The sequence below is a fragment of the Procambarus clarkii genome, chromosome 15, assembly GCF_040958095.1.
Source record: "Procambarus clarkii isolate CNS0578487 chromosome 15, FALCON_Pclarkii_2.0, whole genome shotgun sequence".
In the NCBI taxonomy this organism is placed as follows: Eukaryota; Metazoa; Arthropoda; class Malacostraca; order Decapoda; family Cambaridae; genus Procambarus; species Procambarus clarkii.
Genome location: NC_091164.1, coordinates 5598235 through 5616011, shown reverse-complemented (window position 1 = coordinate 5616011; position 17777 = coordinate 5598235). Strand labels below are relative to the sequence as shown.

Here is a 17777-nt window from a genome sequence, read left to right as displayed (position 1 = left end):
AGTCACTGGGGGCTCCCTTTGAGACCTGTTTAGAATTTGCTAGTACACGTATATATATGGCATATGCACATGTGTGGTGACATTTACATCAAGCAATATTACAGCTGTTAAAGAACCAGCTGACACTTAAACAGATGCAACGAAATAAGTTACGCATAAAAATAGTAACCATAGATTCAAGTGTTAGTCAGAAACACTCGCATGTTAGTTTAGTAATGAGATGCCAAGGACAGCAATTAAAGTATGTGACAAGCTGTACCAATTGAAGTGTCAGAAGTAAGGTGTGCCAATCCAAGTGTCAGTAATAAGCTGTGGCAAAGTATCATTAGCAAACTGAGCCAACCCAAGTGTCAGTAGCAAACTGGGTCAACCAGGTGCATTAGAAGCAGCATGTGGCAGATCATGCATTATTCACCGCTTGTGAAAGATGCTTTGCATTAAAAATTAAACACATGCAGACATTAAATATGTATTGTGTGCAAGAGACTTACTGCTTCTTCAAGCACATCATTGGACATATGTTATTAGCTCTGATGTTGTGAAATATTTTCCGAAGGCCCTCTAACCATATCTGTGGAGGGGATAATGAAACTTTTAATATTTAGCATAGCTACAAATACAGTTACAGTACTGCTAATGGTGTCATAGCACACTTAATTTAAAGACTTAAGTCCCAAAATTATGTATGAAGAATGCAGCTTGCAATCATTAAGTTTACAGAGCTCCTAAATGTTTCCTATTCTGGGGGACAGGAAAGTTGAACCTTATAGAGGTCCTCCTAGTATAGGCCACCAGTTGGAACCGACTTTCTAGGACTGACCACCAGGTCAGTCCAGGGAACACGGCCTTAATGGATGCAATTGAACACATTATCTTCAATGTGTGACAGGGGGTCACAGGTCTTTTAAGTACAGTATTAGAAAATAGGGCCACGAGGCCAAAAGGGTTTGGAAACCACTGCACTAGGTCAACGACTGTCCTTTCCCAGAATACAATTCACAATAGTTGCCCAACTCATAAGTACCTATTTATCTGAGGCCTTACATGAAAGGAAACATGCCCAAGTGTCTCATCCTGTACAGGAATCAAACCAAGGACCATTCAATTGCAAGCCTAATGTGCTGACCATTGTGCTACAATTGGTCACACACACTAATTAAAAGTTTTTAGAGATAGCAAAACTCCAGGACTTAAATAACCTGAGTCCCAGGCTAACTTGATTCATGGAGCATAGACCTTGGAGCAGCTTAATTCCTGGTCAAACTCGAACCCTCTACTAGTAAAGACCACATACTAGCTCAGATACAAAGATGGGTAGGATCAAGTTCGAAAAGAATTGAATCCTGGATCTCAGTCCATTATAATTATAATTTGTTTTGGCAGGGACAGGCAGCATGTATATATATATACTGTATATATATTTTAGGCATGTATCAAGGTCCTCCACAAAGGTGAACTACTGACCTTACCCAGGATTCAACTACACATCAACTGCCTAACCACCAGGTACTGTATCTATTAACTACTAGGTGAACAGAGGCATTAAGTGAGAAAAACATTACCCAACAATTTTGTCCCACCTGGATATCCAATTGCGAGTTGAGAATGACTACAACTGTATTACCGAGGACCATGACAGGAAAGTCCATCCTTTTTCCAAGCAGGATTAAAATGGGCACAGATGGTCCATCTTCAAGCAATTCCTGCCAGTGATATTCATCTGTCATTTTTTAGCTTCCTTAAAGTGCATCATTATGGAGTCAGAGGTCACTCCCTCCAATACCTTCAGTCTTACCTTAGTGACAGACTCCAGTATGTTTCTGTGAATAATTCCATTTCTCCCATCCTACCCATCAACATTGGTGTTCCACAGGGCAGTATTCTCGGCCCTCTCCTCCTCCTCCTCATGTACACTAATGACCATCCATTGGCTCAAAAATTGGCTCAACACTGAGCCAATTTTATTTGCTGATAAAACCTTCATTTTCTCCAATCCTGACCCTCTTACTTTGAATGATACAGTGCATACTGAACTAAATAAAGTCCATCTTTGGCTAACTGCTAACAAACTCACCCTTAATATTGACAAAACTTTCTATATTTTGTTTGGTAATAAATCCTCAGATCAAATTAATCTAAGAATTAACAATATCCAAATATACAAGGTGGATGGTAAATTCCTTGGTGTTCTCATTGATAACAAGCTTAATTTCCAGGGCCACATTGAACATATAGCAAAAACCTTTTCTAAAACTGTTGGCATTCTTTCCAAGATCAGATATTATGCACCTCGCCCAGCCCTTGTAACACTATTACCCTCATCTATCCTTATTTCAATTATGGTATCTGTGCTTGGGGTTCTACTATCCAAAATCATTTGTCCTCTAATTACCCAACACAAATCTGCTATTAGAACAATAAACTTTGGCACCAGACAGCACTCCCCCCCCCCCCACTTAAATCCTTGAATATGTTAGATATTGAGTTACTGCACATCCTCTCAAGTGTACTATATATGGACATTGCTTGCAAAAGAGGTGAAGTTTCTGTGGGAAGGAAACACATGAATATCGTTTGCATCTGCATGCGCGTGCAAAGAGTGCGGGCATACTTAAGCGCTCACACAGGGGCATCAGCCTCTGTCCAGCTGCCCCCTGCCTTAGTCTTCAAACACCCAGCCTCCTCCCAGGGGTTCTGCAGGAACCCCCAAAGTCTTATGATATTTAATACCAGGATTAATTTAACAATTCCCTTTCATAAATGCATTAGTGTAATTTTATATAAATGCACATGTAATTAGTTATGTAATTATAAAATTAAATCTATTATAGATTTAATAAATTATATTATTTCTATTGTTGCAATTCAACATAATATTATAATTACTATTATAATGTATTCTAATTATAAATGGCAATTACAAATGTTACTTTGAATGTTATTTAAAAATTTACATTTGTTCTTAGGAATTATATTAACTACCACTTACTATTATAAAAGCTATTTATAAATGTTAATTAAAATTTTTAATACTCTATGTTTATTCTTATAATAATTATTTATAATGAACAATAAAGAACTTAAACCTTATAGATCTATTAAATTATATACATATACAGTATGGCTATTATTGCACTTGCTGTTATAATGGCTTTATGAATTATTATCATAATTATTCAATATTGTTATAAAGGTATTATATTATCACAAATTTATAAATGTTAATATAACTATTATAATTGTATTATTACATATTAATTATGTTATTATAATTGTTATCATAATTATAAAATAATATTATAAACAAAGAAGTCCCCCATTCTATGCATGCATTTCCCTCCACTCACAGTGGATGCAATGTTAAATGGGATTCTTGTATTGTAATTTGTCTATTTGTACTCACAGCATTTGTGCGCCCCTTGAGGGACTTGAAGTAGAGGGGGGTAGAAATTGCCTAAGCTACTCTATCCCTTTGAGATGTATTTATTGCTTATCTCAATAAACATACTTGAACTTGAACTTGAATCCACTCACAGAAAATATATATACTGTGTGTATGTGTATATTATATTTATATATATTATTATATATATTATATATATTATATTTTGTATATGAACTAACTTGCCTAAACTCACAAGTGAAGTTAAACAACTTTTAGACACACCCACCAGGAAACTCGAACCCTAGCCAGCACAGATGCCTCACAACAACTGGCATAGCTGGTACGCCATTAACCCACTACACCAAACTCAGATCCTTAAAAGGGATGGAAATTTCAGGGTATTTTAACCCCCAATATCCCCACCCCCAAGAGCACCATGGTGCTCTTGGGGGGGTGGGGCGCCATGGAGCTCTAGTCTCCGTGGTGTAGTGGTAAGACACTCACCACCTGGCGTTCCACGAGCACTTTGTCATGGGTTCGAATCCTGGCCAAGGAGGATTTACTGGGTGCAAATCCTTAACTATAGCCCCTGTTTAACTCAACAGTAAAGTGGGTACTTAGTTGTAAAAACGATTCTTCGTGGGGGGGTCGTATTCCAGGGACCTGCCCGGAATGCTAGCGTACTAGTGGCTGTACAAGAATGTAACAATTTTTTTTTTTTTTGAGAGAGAGAGAGAGAGATACAAATCTCAATTAGTATTCACTTTTCTCCCTCTAGTGTATTGTATGTAGTGTAGTATAGTGTATTGTTTCCCCAAGCATTGTATGTACTAGATCTATCAATCCGACATTATGTTTGTTACTACTGTAATTTTCAATGTACCGTTACTTTAATAAATATTTTATCTTACCTTACCCCTCTAGTTCTCAAACTCAAACTATGGCAACTAGACATTTTGTCATTTTCTCGTAATCATTTTCATACGAATTATGTATTTATTATTTCAAAATGCTTTTGTTATTTTGTCAGAATTTTCCTTTAAGTGTACTATCACTACAGTAATTGTGTTAACATGTGCTGGGCACTGTCATGGCAATCCTCTCCTCATGTGCCACTCATGACAAAGTTTAAAAAATATTCTCTTTTTCTGTAGTCAAATAAATCATAATAAAGAAATTTGGAAAAAATGAGCAAAATATTTAGCCATTATATTTTGGTTGTGATAGGCTGTGAATGGGTGATTACCTCTAGGGAGCGCTCTGGATAAAAAAAAAACTTAAAAAAAAATTATTATAACCACATGGAAAAAAAAAGAGAGAGATTTTGGTAAAATTACACAATAAATATTAATTAGCACAATTTGGGAGCTGGTGGTTGAAAATTGCCCTTGGAAATTGACGACGATAGAATTACGATTAAAAAATGTAAATTTTTATAGAAAAGTTATACCTGAAGTTACCTGAAGGGGCCACCACCTCACTAGTGACCTCTGAGTGCACAGGAAGATTGTGGCTTGTCAAAGGTACACCCATGGGTGAAAAAGCATCTGTTTTCTGGCCTACATTGTGGTTTATTACATAATAACATTTAGATTATAGGGGAATATAGTTTAAACCTTTTTGCCTAACTTGAGTAATTGTATCCCTCCCATTTATAATTATTATTTTTTATTAATAACATTTTAGATAAACTTTCGTTGATTAAAGTTAAGTAATTACAAAACAATCCACTTCCGGCGAAGTTCGAAAGACAAAAATAATTAAATATCCCTAATATTATCGAAACATCCATAAGTATCCCATTAAAGATGCCGCAGTGGTCGGATGACCTAGCAACATAATATGCTCATTCTGCAGAGGTTGTGTTGGCAGCGAGACTGAACTGTAATTGTTCATAACACCGTCACTTTGTCCCCCGAAATGTTGGCTTTGTGCTAGATAGTTTAGTTACACGTGGTTGATATTGGAATGGTACGGCGGCCTCCTGACAAGTAGTGTCGTAAGATGCTGCTGATGGTGGAGATGGTGTCGTCTGGAAAGATGGCAATTCGTGCCTCGTCTGGAAAGATGGCAATTCGTGCCACGTCTGGAAAGATGGCAATTCGTGCCACGTCTGGAAAGATGGCAATTCGTGCCACGTCTGGAAAGATGGCAATTCGTGCCACGTCTGGAAAGATGGCAATTCGTGCCGTCTGGAAAGATGGCAATTCGTGCCACGTCTGGAAAGATGGCAATTCGTGCCACGTCTGGAAAGATGGCAATTCGTGCCACGTCTGGAAAGATGGCAATTCGTGCCACGTCTGGAAAGATGGCAATTCGTGCCTCGTCTGTATGGTTGCTGCTGCTGGCTGTACCTTGTGTGTGGCTCCCGACGCTGCTGTTGTTATAGATTCAACTACTCGGAACAAGTTCCAAGTAGCACGGGCTATGGTGAGCCCGTAGTGGACTTACCTGGCACAGGAGCGCCGACGCTGTGGTTTTGGCGGCCTTATGTTACCGTTCACACCTGACTGACTGTAGACCCAGGTTGTTTCCAAATTTGTTAATGGGCAAATTACTGTATTTAGTGTCTGATATCATTAGTATTTCGTGGACTCCCCGGAACGTTTAAATTGCAGCTACATTATTTCTAATGTAGTTGCAACATCTTTATATAATTTCTTATCAACTATTAATCTTAGGATGATTATGATACACAGTTTGAGCACGGAATGACTGACTGCTTCAAATTTAACTATAGAGGAAAGCAGTACACAAACATTCATGTTACTATCATAAGTAAGTAATTATACAAAAGAAGGCACCATGTAAGCCGATATAACTAGCACCGTATTTTACCCTCATTAATTGAAATAATATACATAGAACTACACATGTAGGTGAAAATTATCCTCTTCGTTACCCTGTTTCACATCTCTCGAGAGCTGATGAGACATCGGGCCGGAAAAAGAGTCAAATTAGGCTAAATATTAAATAATAAAGCATTAAAATTATCACTCGTCCATTCATTACATCATTCACAATACAATAAATAGGATTATGGATAAACTTCAGCACAATTAAACAGCTAACACACTCAAACCAAAATAACATTAATAACATTAAGACTCACATCAGCCTCCTCTTTAGTCTTGCAGACGATGTTGGTGTAGTTAATGTTGACGTAGTCCAGCCCGGAGCAAATGGCCAGCATCTTGTCCTCCACATCTTGCCCGAATTTATTTAGTAACTTATCAGCCAACTTGGCGTCCTGCCGGATCAATAATATCCATCAGAAAGTCATTTAGATATTGGAGAAATCGAAGGCGGGGACGGGGGAGCATTCTTATAATATTAAACGTCACGGAGACGGAAATTTGGAGGCTAAATTAAAAAATTTCTTCCTCAACTTCCTTGAACTGGAAGGAGAGTTTTGCATGGATGGGCAACCATTTCCTGTGGATGGTTGATAAATATCCTCCCCCCATAAATTCTGAATGGAATTATTTCAGACCTGTCAATTTTTTTTTTAATTACTCGATCCGGATACAATTTCAAGTTTTAACCAGCAAGATCATAACCGCGTACTGTCACGAGGTGCAAGTTGGTCAAACTGGATCATATTTTTCTCATATTTTAAGATAATGGAGGTGCATGTAAGTGATTGCTGGTGTTATTTCACTCAGACCCTGGGCGCCTAACCACTTTGGCCGGATGGTAATGTGACGGTCTCGCTTCATGCAAGTCGGCATTCAATCCTCGACCATCCAAGTGGTTGGGCACCATTCCTTTGGTGTTATATAGCCTTCCCGGCTTGGCGCCTTCTTTGATAAATTACTTATTTCCCCCCCCGTCCCATCCCCAAATCTCCATCCTGAACACCTTCCAAGTGCTATATAGTCGTTATGGCTTGGCGCTTTCTCCTAATAGTTCCCTTCCCACTTCACAGACCCTGGACAGTTATATTATCCCCGCGCGTGCACTAGGCTAGTACACCTGCTCGGTATATAATCCCCGCACGTGCACTAGGCTAGTACACCTGCTCGGTATATAATCCCCGCACGTGCACTAGGCTAGTACACCTGCTCGGTATATAATCCCCGCACGTGCACTAGGCTAGTACACCTGCTCGGTATATAATCCCCGCACGTGCACTAGGCTAGTACACCTGCTCGGTATATAATCCCTGCGCGTGCACTAGGCTAGTACACCTGCTCGGTATATAATCCCCGCGCGTGCACTAGGCTAGTACACCTGCTCGGTATATTATCCCCGCACCTGCACTAGGCTAGTACACCTGCTCGGTATATAATCCCCGCACGTGCACTAGGCTAGTACACCTGCTCGGTATATTATCCCCGCACGTGCACTAGGCTAGTACACCTGCTCGGTATATAATCCCCGCACGTGCACTAGGCTAGTACACCTGCTCGGTATATTATCCCCGCGCGTGCACTAGGCTAGTACACCTGCTCGGTATATTATCCCCGCACCTGCACTAGGCTAGTACACCTGCTCGGTATATTATCCCCGCACGTGCACTAGGCTAGTACACCTGCTCGGTATATTATCCCCGCACGTGCACTAGGCTAGTACACCTGCTCGGTATATAATCCCCGCACCTGCACTAGGCTAGTACACCTGCTCGGTATATTATCCCCGCACGTGCACTAGGCTAGTACACCTGCTCGGTATATAATCCCCGCGAGTGCACTCGGCTAGTACGCCTGCTCGGTATATTATCCCCGCGCGTGCACTAGGCTAGTACACCTGCTCGGTATATTATCCCCGCACCTGCACTAGGCTAGTACACCTGCTTGGTATATTATCCCCGCACGTGCACTAGGCTAGTACACCTGCTCGGTATATTATCCCCGCACCTGTACTAGGCTAGTACACCTGCTCGGTATATTATCCCCGCACGTGCACTAGGCTAGTACACCTGCTCGGTATATTATCCCCGCACGTACACTAGGCTAGTACACATGCTCGGTATATTATCCCCGCACCTGCACTAGGCTAGTACACCTGCTCGGTATATTATCCCCGCGCGTGCACTAGGCTAGTACACCTGCTCGGTATATTATCCCCGCACCTGCACTAGGCTAGTACACCTGCTCGGTATATTATCCCCGCACGTGCACTAGGCTAGTACACCTGCTCGGTATATTATCCCCGCACGTACACTAGGCTAGTACACATGCTCGGTATATTATCCCCGCACCTGCACTAGGCTAGTACACCTGCTCGGTATATTATCCCCGCGCGTGCACTAGGCTAGTACACCTGCTTGGTATATTATCCCCGCACGTGCACTAGGCTAGTACACCTGCTCGGTATATTATCCCCGCACGTGCACTAGGCTAGTACACCTGCTCGGTATATTATCCCCGCACGTACACTAGGCGAGTACACCTGCTCGGTATATTATCCCCGCACCTGCACTAGGCTAGTACACCTGCTCGGTATATTATCCCCGCACCTGCACTAGGCTAGTACACCTGCTCGGTATATTATCCCCGCACCTGCACTAGGCTAGTACACCTGCTCGGTATATTATCCCCGTACGTGTACTAGGCTAGTACACCTGCTCGGAGTAAATTATGGATTTGATTTACGCTGCTTCCTCACTTTTATTCCTGTCACCATATTTTAGCTTGCTTTATTTTCATTCTGTTTAACCAGTTATTCCCAGCTGACTGTACTAGTTTGTCATTTGTTTTAAGGAACGTTCACGTTGGCATGTTACTTTATTTAGTTACCCTTTCTTTATTATAACTTCATTTTGTTACTAACGTTTCTGTAAATCTTATGTTAAAATACTTCAATTCCGTCATGCCAGTTAGTCACCGTTTGTTTATACACAATGCATAGTGTAACATTTCTGTATTTATTAGATATACTCTGCATCACTGCCGGCCCAGAAACAATACCATATACAAGCCCCAGAAGAAAACTGCTTATAGATTATTATTTTTGTATAATATAGTCGATTGTCATAGGTAAGTGGGGTAATTATAGGTAATTAGTATTGTTAATTATTTAGGAATACTTGTGCATAGGCGATATGCATCATTCGTTATTATTAAGGGCACCATTTATAATTTTGGGATGAATTCTCTAATTCCTTGTATACTTTATTTACCTACTACTTACTATGTTCGGGTGCGTGTGCCCTATTTTTACGTAGAATAGAATACTTTAGAATAATTCTAAGAATTTAGAATAGGTATTAAGGGCACTTAACATGTATCCCCTGCACATCCACACATTAGGCTGCAACTCTTGGTTGCAAATTCTAGCAACTGCACTTGCAACTTACTAGCAACCACGAAGCTACCACAAATTCCAGCAACTGCAGATGCAAAATTCCATGCAACTTGTAGTTGCAAATATTGTATTATTAATATTTAAAATCAATGCAAAATTTATATCGCCCATGTCGTTCACTGGCATGCCTTTAACAATGCCAGGCACAGTCCCGAGAAGAACACAGCTTATAGATTATATTTTATAATCTAGTCGGTAGTAAAGAAGACATTTGTTCTAACTGAAAAATTATGTGTGTATATCACGAAAATAAACGTGATTAAAAATGTGACAGTGTCAGACCACGGAGGAAAATTGAAACGGGAATTTCCTTAAGTACTTTCGTATATTAATACATCTTCAGAAGGAGTCTGAAGGTATTAATACTCCTCCTGAAGATGTATTAATATACAAAAGTACTTAAGGAAATTCCTGTTTATATATATATATATATATATATATATATATATATATATATATATATATATATATATATATATATATATATATATATATATTATTAAATATGACCGAAAAAGTAAGATTAATAATTCTAACACGAATTTTCTCAATCTTTCGTACATTACGCTTCACTGTTGGAGGTAAATCAAAAATCACTTCTCCAAAATTCATTTTTATTTCTAGTCTGACGCGACACGGGCGCGTTTCGTAAAACTTATTACATTTTCAAAGACTTCACAAATACACAACTGATTAGAACTTACGTATCTCTGCTATTATATCTACATTTGAGTGAGGTGGGAGGGATGACGTGGCATATAGTGATGTGGCATTAACACAAGACAGAACATGAGGGGATATTAATAGGGTATTAAAAGTATCAACACAAGACAGAACAGAAACAATGGGTATTGAATAGAAGTGTTTGTAGAAAGCCTATTGGTCCATATTTCTTGATGCTTCTATATTGGAGCGGAGTCTTGAGGTGGGTAGAATATAGTTGTGCAATAATTGGCTGTTGATTGCTGGTGTTGACTTCTTGATGTGTAGTGCCTCGCAAACGTCAAGCCGCCTGCTATCGCTGTATCTATCGATGATTTCTGTGTTGTTTACTAGGATTTCTCTGGCGATGGTTTGGTTATGGGAAGAGATTATATGTTCCTTAATGGAGCCCTGTTGCTTATGCATCGTTAAATGCCTAGAAAGAGATGTTGTTGTCTTGCCTATATACTGGGTTTTTTGGAGCTTACAGTCCCCAAGTGGGCATTTGAAGGCATAGACGACGTTAGTCTCTTTTAAAGCGTTCTGTTTTGTGTCTGGAGAGTTTCTCATGAGTAGGCTGGCCGTTTTTCTGGTTTTATAGTAAATCGTCAGTTGTATCCTCTGATTTTTGTCTGTAGGGATAACGTTCCTATTAACAATATCTTTCAGGACCCTTTCCTCCGTTTTATGAGCTGTGGAAAAGAAGTTCCTGTAAAATAGTCTAATAGGGGGTATAGGTGTTGTGTTAGTTGTCTCTTCAGAGGTTGCATGGCTTTTCACTTTCCTTCTTATGATGTCTTCGATGAAACCATTGGAGAAGCTCGTTGGACGTAGAATCGCTGTTTACCAACGTACCTGTGGACGAGACAATCGGAATGATAGCCGACAGAGTGTATCGTGATCCAGCCTGTACTCCTCTTGACATGCCAGAAAGTATTCTGAGGAAACTACTCCAAGCTTGTACTAAAGAGGCACCCTTCTTGAGCCCGGATGGGCACATGTATAAGCAAGTAGATGGGGTCGCCATGGGTTCTCCCCTAGGTGTCCTGTTTGCAAACTTCTACATGGGTACCATCGAGCAAAAAGTCTTAGTCGACATGAACTTGAAACCGGCCATATACTGCAGGTATGTTGACGACATTTTTACACAGGTACCTGATGTCAGACATCTGCAGGAGCTGAAGGAGGCATTTGAGCAGAGTTCCGTGCTGCGTTTCACTTACGAGACGGAAAAGGATGGGAAGCTGCCTTTTCTAGATGTAACAGTCATGGAAAAGGGCGGAGGTTTCCACACTGCAGTCTACACTAAGGAAACAAACATAGGAATGTGCCTAAATGCCAACAGCGACTGCCCTGACAGGTACAAGAGGAGTGTTGTTAACGCATACGTCGACCGTGCTCTCAGCCACAGCTCAGAATGGAAGCAAGTCGACGAAGAACTCTGTAGGGTAAGGCAGGTTCTAGTCAATAACGGCTTCTCCAATGGTTTCATCGAAGACATCATAAGAAGGAAAGTGAAAAGCCATGCAACCTCTGAAGAGACAACTAACACAACACCTATACCCCCTATTAGACTATTTTACAGGAACTTCTTTTCCACAGCTCATAAAACGGAGGAAAGGGTCCTGAAAGATATTGTTAATAGGAACGTTATCCCTACAGACAAAAATCAGAGGATACAACTGACGATTTACTATAAAACCAGAAAAACGGCCAGCCTACTCATGAGAAACTCTCCAGACACAAAACAGAACGCTTTAAAAGAGACTAACGTCGTCTATGCCTTCAAATGCCCACTTGGGGACTGTAAGCTCCAAAAAACCCAGTATATAGGCAAGACAACAACATCTTTTTCTAGGCGTTTAACGATGCATAAGCAACAGGGCTCCATTAAGGAACATATAATCTCTTCCCATAACCAAACCATCGCCAGAGAAATCCTAGTAAACAACACAGAAATCATCGATAGATACAGCGATAGCAGGCGGCTTGACGTTTGCGAGGCACTACACATCAAGAAGTCAACACCAGCAATCAACAGCCAATTATTGCACAACTATATTCTACCCACCTCAAGACTCCGCTCCAATATAGAAGCATCAAGAAATATGGACCAATAGGCTTTCTACAAACACTTCTATTCAATACCCATTGTTTCTGTTCTGTCTTGTGTTGATACTTTTAATACCCTATTAATATCCCCTCATGTTCTGTCTTGTGTTAATGCCACATCACTATATGCCACGTCATCCCTCCCACCTCACTCAAATGTAGATATAATAGCAGAGATACGTAAGTTCTAATCAGTTGTGTATTTGTGAAGTCTTTGAAAATGTAATAAGTTTTACGAAACGCGCCCGTGTCGCGTCAGACTAGAAATAAAAATGAATTTTGGAGAAGTGATTTTTGATTTACCTCCAACAGTGAAGCGTAATGTACGAAAGATTGAGAAAATTCGTGTTAGAATTATTAATCTTACTTTTTCGGTCATATTTAATAATATATGTCTACAGGAAAGACTGCTACCAAAATATACTAATATATATATATATATATATATATATATATATATATATATATATATATATATATATATATATACAAGACGCCTTAATCCATACTCCCAGTTGCGTTGCTCCTGGGAGTATGGGTTCGAGTCACTTCTGGGGTGTGAGTTTTCAGTTGCATATTGTCCTGGGGACCATTCAGGCTTGTTCGCATATATATATATATATATATATATATATATATATATATATATATATATATATATATATATATATATATATATATATATATATATGTCGTACCTAGTAGCCAGAACTCACTTCTCAGCCTACTATGCAAGGCCCGATTTGCCTAATAAGCCAAGTTTTCCTGAATTAATATATTTTCTCAAATTTTTTTCTTATGAAATGATAAAGCTACCCATTTCATTATGTATGAGGTAATTTTTTTTTTATTGGATTTAAAATTAACGTAGATATACGATCGAACCTAACCAACCCTACCTAACCTAACCTAACCTATCTTTATAGGTAATGTTAGGTTAGGTAGCCAAAAAAAGCTAGGTTAGGTTAGGTTAGGTAGGTTAGGTAGACGAAAAAACATTAATTCATGAAAACTTGGCTTATTAGGCAAATCGGGCCTTGCATAGTAGGCTGAGAAGTGAGTTCTGGCTACTATATATATATATATATATATATATATATATATATATATATATATATATATATATATATATATATATATATATATATATATGAGCAAGAAGTTATACTTTTTCTGAGCACAAACATGGTCATGCTAATGTACTTTTGATTTATGTTAATAAATGGAGCCAGAGGCTGCATAGTTAGAACGGTGAATACTACCAGAATTGGTGGTCATCACTTTATGAACACACATATTCATCCCTATGTATTACTACAGCCAATACTAAATCTATTATTATAATGAAATTATGTCTGCACACACAACTCACACACGTCTTGGAAAGGAAAACATAAAAATAGACATAAATAAGGCATAAAATAATTTACACACATCAATAAAGACAAATTAGGCCATAAAGACAATTATGAATATGCTAAATAACAAATTATAAAAACAATGAAATAATAGATATGAAAGCAAGGTTTATATATTGACCTTAGGAAGCTGACCTCTTCGGATGTCGGATACCTGAGACAATTCGGCCACGTTTCCGTCCTGAAAATATAAGAGCAGTTCTTGAAATCCGGATAAGATTATTTTGTAAAACAGAGGACGATATAGTCTATATTCGGATTAAAAAAGTCCGTCTAACTTTTATTATAGTTTAAATCAGAATAACTTGCAAAGAGAGTTCAGTACTTCACTGAAGATCACTAAATCATATTGGAGTAAACAATTTTTTTACCAAGAGTACCTTACGTATTTCAGATAAAATAAATTATCTAGTTCACTACAGGCTAAGTTCGGATGAGTAAATTTGTTTGCACATGCGTATGTCAAGGGAAGTTTGTGATGGTTGATAGAACTCCTCTGATCCTCACTGGTGTACTCAGGGGCCAGATTCACGAACACACTTACGCAAGCACTTACGAACGTGTACATCTTTTCTCGATCTTTGGCGGCTTTGTTTCCAATTATTAAACAGTTAATGAGCTCCGAAGCCCCAGGAGGCTGTTTATAACAATAACAACAGTTGAATGGGAAGTTTTCATGCTTGTAAACTGCTTAATAAATGTAACCAAAGCCGTCAAAGATTGAGGAAAGATGTACACGTTCGTAAGTGCTTTCGTGAATCTGGCCCCAGCCCCACCAGTACTCACCCGGCCTTCGCTCTTCCAGTACACGAAGAACCCATACTCGTCCACCTTGAAGGTACACTTTGGCTCGTAGTCGTAGCTTTCCTTGTCCTGGGGAAACCCAACAATACAAACACGTGTTAATACTACACATACCACACATTTCCCTTACAAATTTTCATATAATTAATTTTGCTCACACACACACACACACACACACACACACACACACACACACACACACACACACACACACAATTGCTGCATAGCCACATCAGGAGAAAAACAACAGTAAAGGAACAGGTTATGAAATTAAGGTTAGGGGCAGAAGGATTCACTACAAACGACAAGGAAGTGTGTGAGGAACTGAATAAGAAATTCCAGGAGGTCTTCACCTTGGAGCAAGGAGAAATCCCAGAGATAAGAGAGGGAATAGCTAACCAGGAACCACTGGAAGAGTTTGAGATTACCAGCGGGGAAGTAAGGAAGTGTTTACTAGAATTGGATGTGACAAAGGCTATAGGTCCAGATGGAATCTCCCCTTGGATACTAAAGGAAGGAGCAGAAGAACTGTGCCTCCCGCTCTCCATGGTGTATAACAAATCACTGGCAACAGGGGAACTGCCAGAAATTTGGAAAGCAGCTAACGTAGTCCCGATATACAAGAAAGGGGATAGACAGGAGGCACTGAATTACAGACCAGTGTCCCTAACCTGCATACCATGCAAGTTGATGGAGAAGATTGTGCGAAGAAAGCTAGTGGAACATCTGGAGCGAAAGAACTTTGTAACACAGCATCAACATGGATTCAGGGATGGCAGGTCCTGCCTCACAGGGTTACTTGAATTCTACGACCAGGCAACAAAAATAAGGCAAGAAAGAGAAGGGTGGGCAGACTGCATATTTTTGGATTGTCAGAAAGCCTTTGACACAGTGCCACACAAGAGGCTAGTGAAAAAACTGGAGATGCAGGCTGGAGTGAAAGGGAAGGTACTCCGTTGGATACAGGAATACCTAAGTAACAGGAGACAACGAGTCAGTGTGAGGGGTGAGGTCTCAGATTGGCGAGACGTTACGAGTGGAGTACCGCAGGGGTCAGTCCTTGGACCTATACTGTTTCTGATATATGTAAATGATCTTCCAGAGGGTATAGAATCGTTTCTCTCAATGTTTGCCGATGATGCAAAAATTATGAGGAGGATTGAAACTGAGGATGATAGTAGGAGGCTACAAGATGACCTAGACAGACTGAGTGAATGGTCCAACAAATGGCTGTTGAAGTTCAACCCGAGTAAATGCAAAGTAATGAAACTAGGTGGTGGAAATAGGAGGCCAAACACAGGATACAGAATAGGAGATGAAGTACTTAATGAAACGAACAGAGAGAAAGATCTAGGAGTTGATATCACACCAAACCTGTCTCCTGAAGCCCACATAAAAAGAATAACGTCTGCGGCATATGCGAGGCTGGCTAACATCAGAACAGCGTTCAGGAACCTGTGTAAGGAATCATTCAGAATCTTGTACACCACATATGTAAGACCAATCCTGGAGTATGCGGCCCCAGCATGGAGCCCGTACCTTGTCAAGCACAAGACGAAGCTGGAAAAAGTCCAAAGGTATGCCACTAGACTAGTCCCAGAACTAAGAGGCATGAGTTACGAGGAAAGGCTGCGGGAAATGCACCTTACGACACTGGAAGACAGAAGAGTAAGGGGAGACATGATCACAACCTACAAAATCCTCAGAGGAATCGACCGGGTAAACAAGGATAAACTATTCAACACTGGTGGGACGCGAACAAGGGGACACAGGTGGAAACTGAGTACTCACATGAGCCACAGAGACGTTAGAAGGAACTTTTTCAGTGTCAGAGTAGTTAACGGATGGAATGCATTAGGCAGTGATGTGGTGGAGGCTGACTCCATACACAGTTTTAAATGTAGATATGATAGAGCCCAGTAGGCTCAGGAATCTGTACACCAGTTGATTGACAGTTGAGAGGCGGGACCAAAGAGCCAAAGCTCAACCCCCGCAAGCACAAATAGGTGAGTACAAATAGGTGAGTACACACACAGCTAAACACAGATGCCGAAGAAATATAAGAACATTCACTTTCGCAAACAGAGTGGTAGACGGTTGGAACAAGTTAGGTGAGAAGGTGGTGGAGGCCAAGACCGTTAGTAGTTTCAAAGCGTTATGTGACAAAGAGTGCTGGGAAGACGGGACACCACGAGCGTAGCTCTCATCCTGTAACTACACTTAGGTAATTACACACGCACGCACGCACCCCTAATAAGCTCAGGAATCTGTACTCCGATTGATTGACAGTTGAGAGGCGGGACCAAAGAGCCGAAGCTCAACCCCCTGCAAGAACATCTAGGCGAGTACACACACCTGTATAGGGGAGTGGAAGTATTTACCACTTGTATTGTAAATACAATTGTAAATATGTATGCTATTACGTAAATACAATTTACGATTGTAAATACTATGCTATGCTATGCACTTGTGCCTGTAAAACTGAGCAATTAGCTCATAGTCCCCGCCTTTCTAACCAACGTATTTTCCTCTATAATGTCTATTACATATATCTTTAACGCGCGCGCGCACACCCACACATCCCCAGGAAGCAGCCCGTAGCAGCTGTAACTCGCAGGTACTTATTTATTGCTAGGTTAACAGGGGCATCAGGGTGAAAGAAACTCTGTCCATGTGTTTCTACCTCGGTCGGGAATCGAACCCGGGCCCTTAGGAATACGCTCCCCGAGCAGATATGTTTCAGATCTATATCACTAGCAATGCCAATAAATAATTAAAAAAATTGAGTTAAAAATATTATGACATTTATTAACCCCACGACCCCTCGAGCCATATAATTTCCTGTAGCTCTAAGCTGTACTGCGAAACATACACCAAATACAGCATACAACCAGAACGGTTGGGGTGTTCGTTTGTATGATTCACAATTGGGTTTGTATGAAATAGAGTGGTGTGGGCCAGGTCTGTGACGCATGGCAGCCACACACACACACACACCTGACATCGTCAAGGGAAAAAGTGAACATTTATTTGATGCGGAGAGAGGA

At 40.1% G+C, this 17777-nt stretch overlaps 1 protein-coding gene across 8 annotated transcripts in view; it reads right to left on the bottom strand.

Moving 5' to 3' along the window:
• norpA (no receptor potential A) overlaps window positions 1-17777 on the bottom strand; it is a 386572-nt gene that overhangs the window by 58704 nt on the left and 310091 nt on the right. For 6 of the 8 annotated variants that reach the window (XR_011228590.1, XR_006773000.2, XR_011228591.1 and 3 more), the window contains exons 3-6: window positions 14713-14799; window positions 14048-14107; window positions 6498-6635; window positions 492-571 (exon numbers count right to left, since the gene is read on the bottom strand). Coding sequence is in view for 5 of the 8 variants with exons in the window: in XM_045743920.2 (XP_045599876.1) it covers window positions 492-571; window positions 6498-6635; window positions 14048-14107; window positions 14713-14799 (365 nt within the window). In the remaining 3 variants the exon portion in view is untranslated. The remainder of the gene's footprint in view (window positions 1-491; window positions 572-6497; window positions 6636-14047; window positions 14108-14712; window positions 14800-17777) is intronic. The other 2 variants (XM_045743919.2, XM_069324919.1) reach the window with 1 other exon arrangement.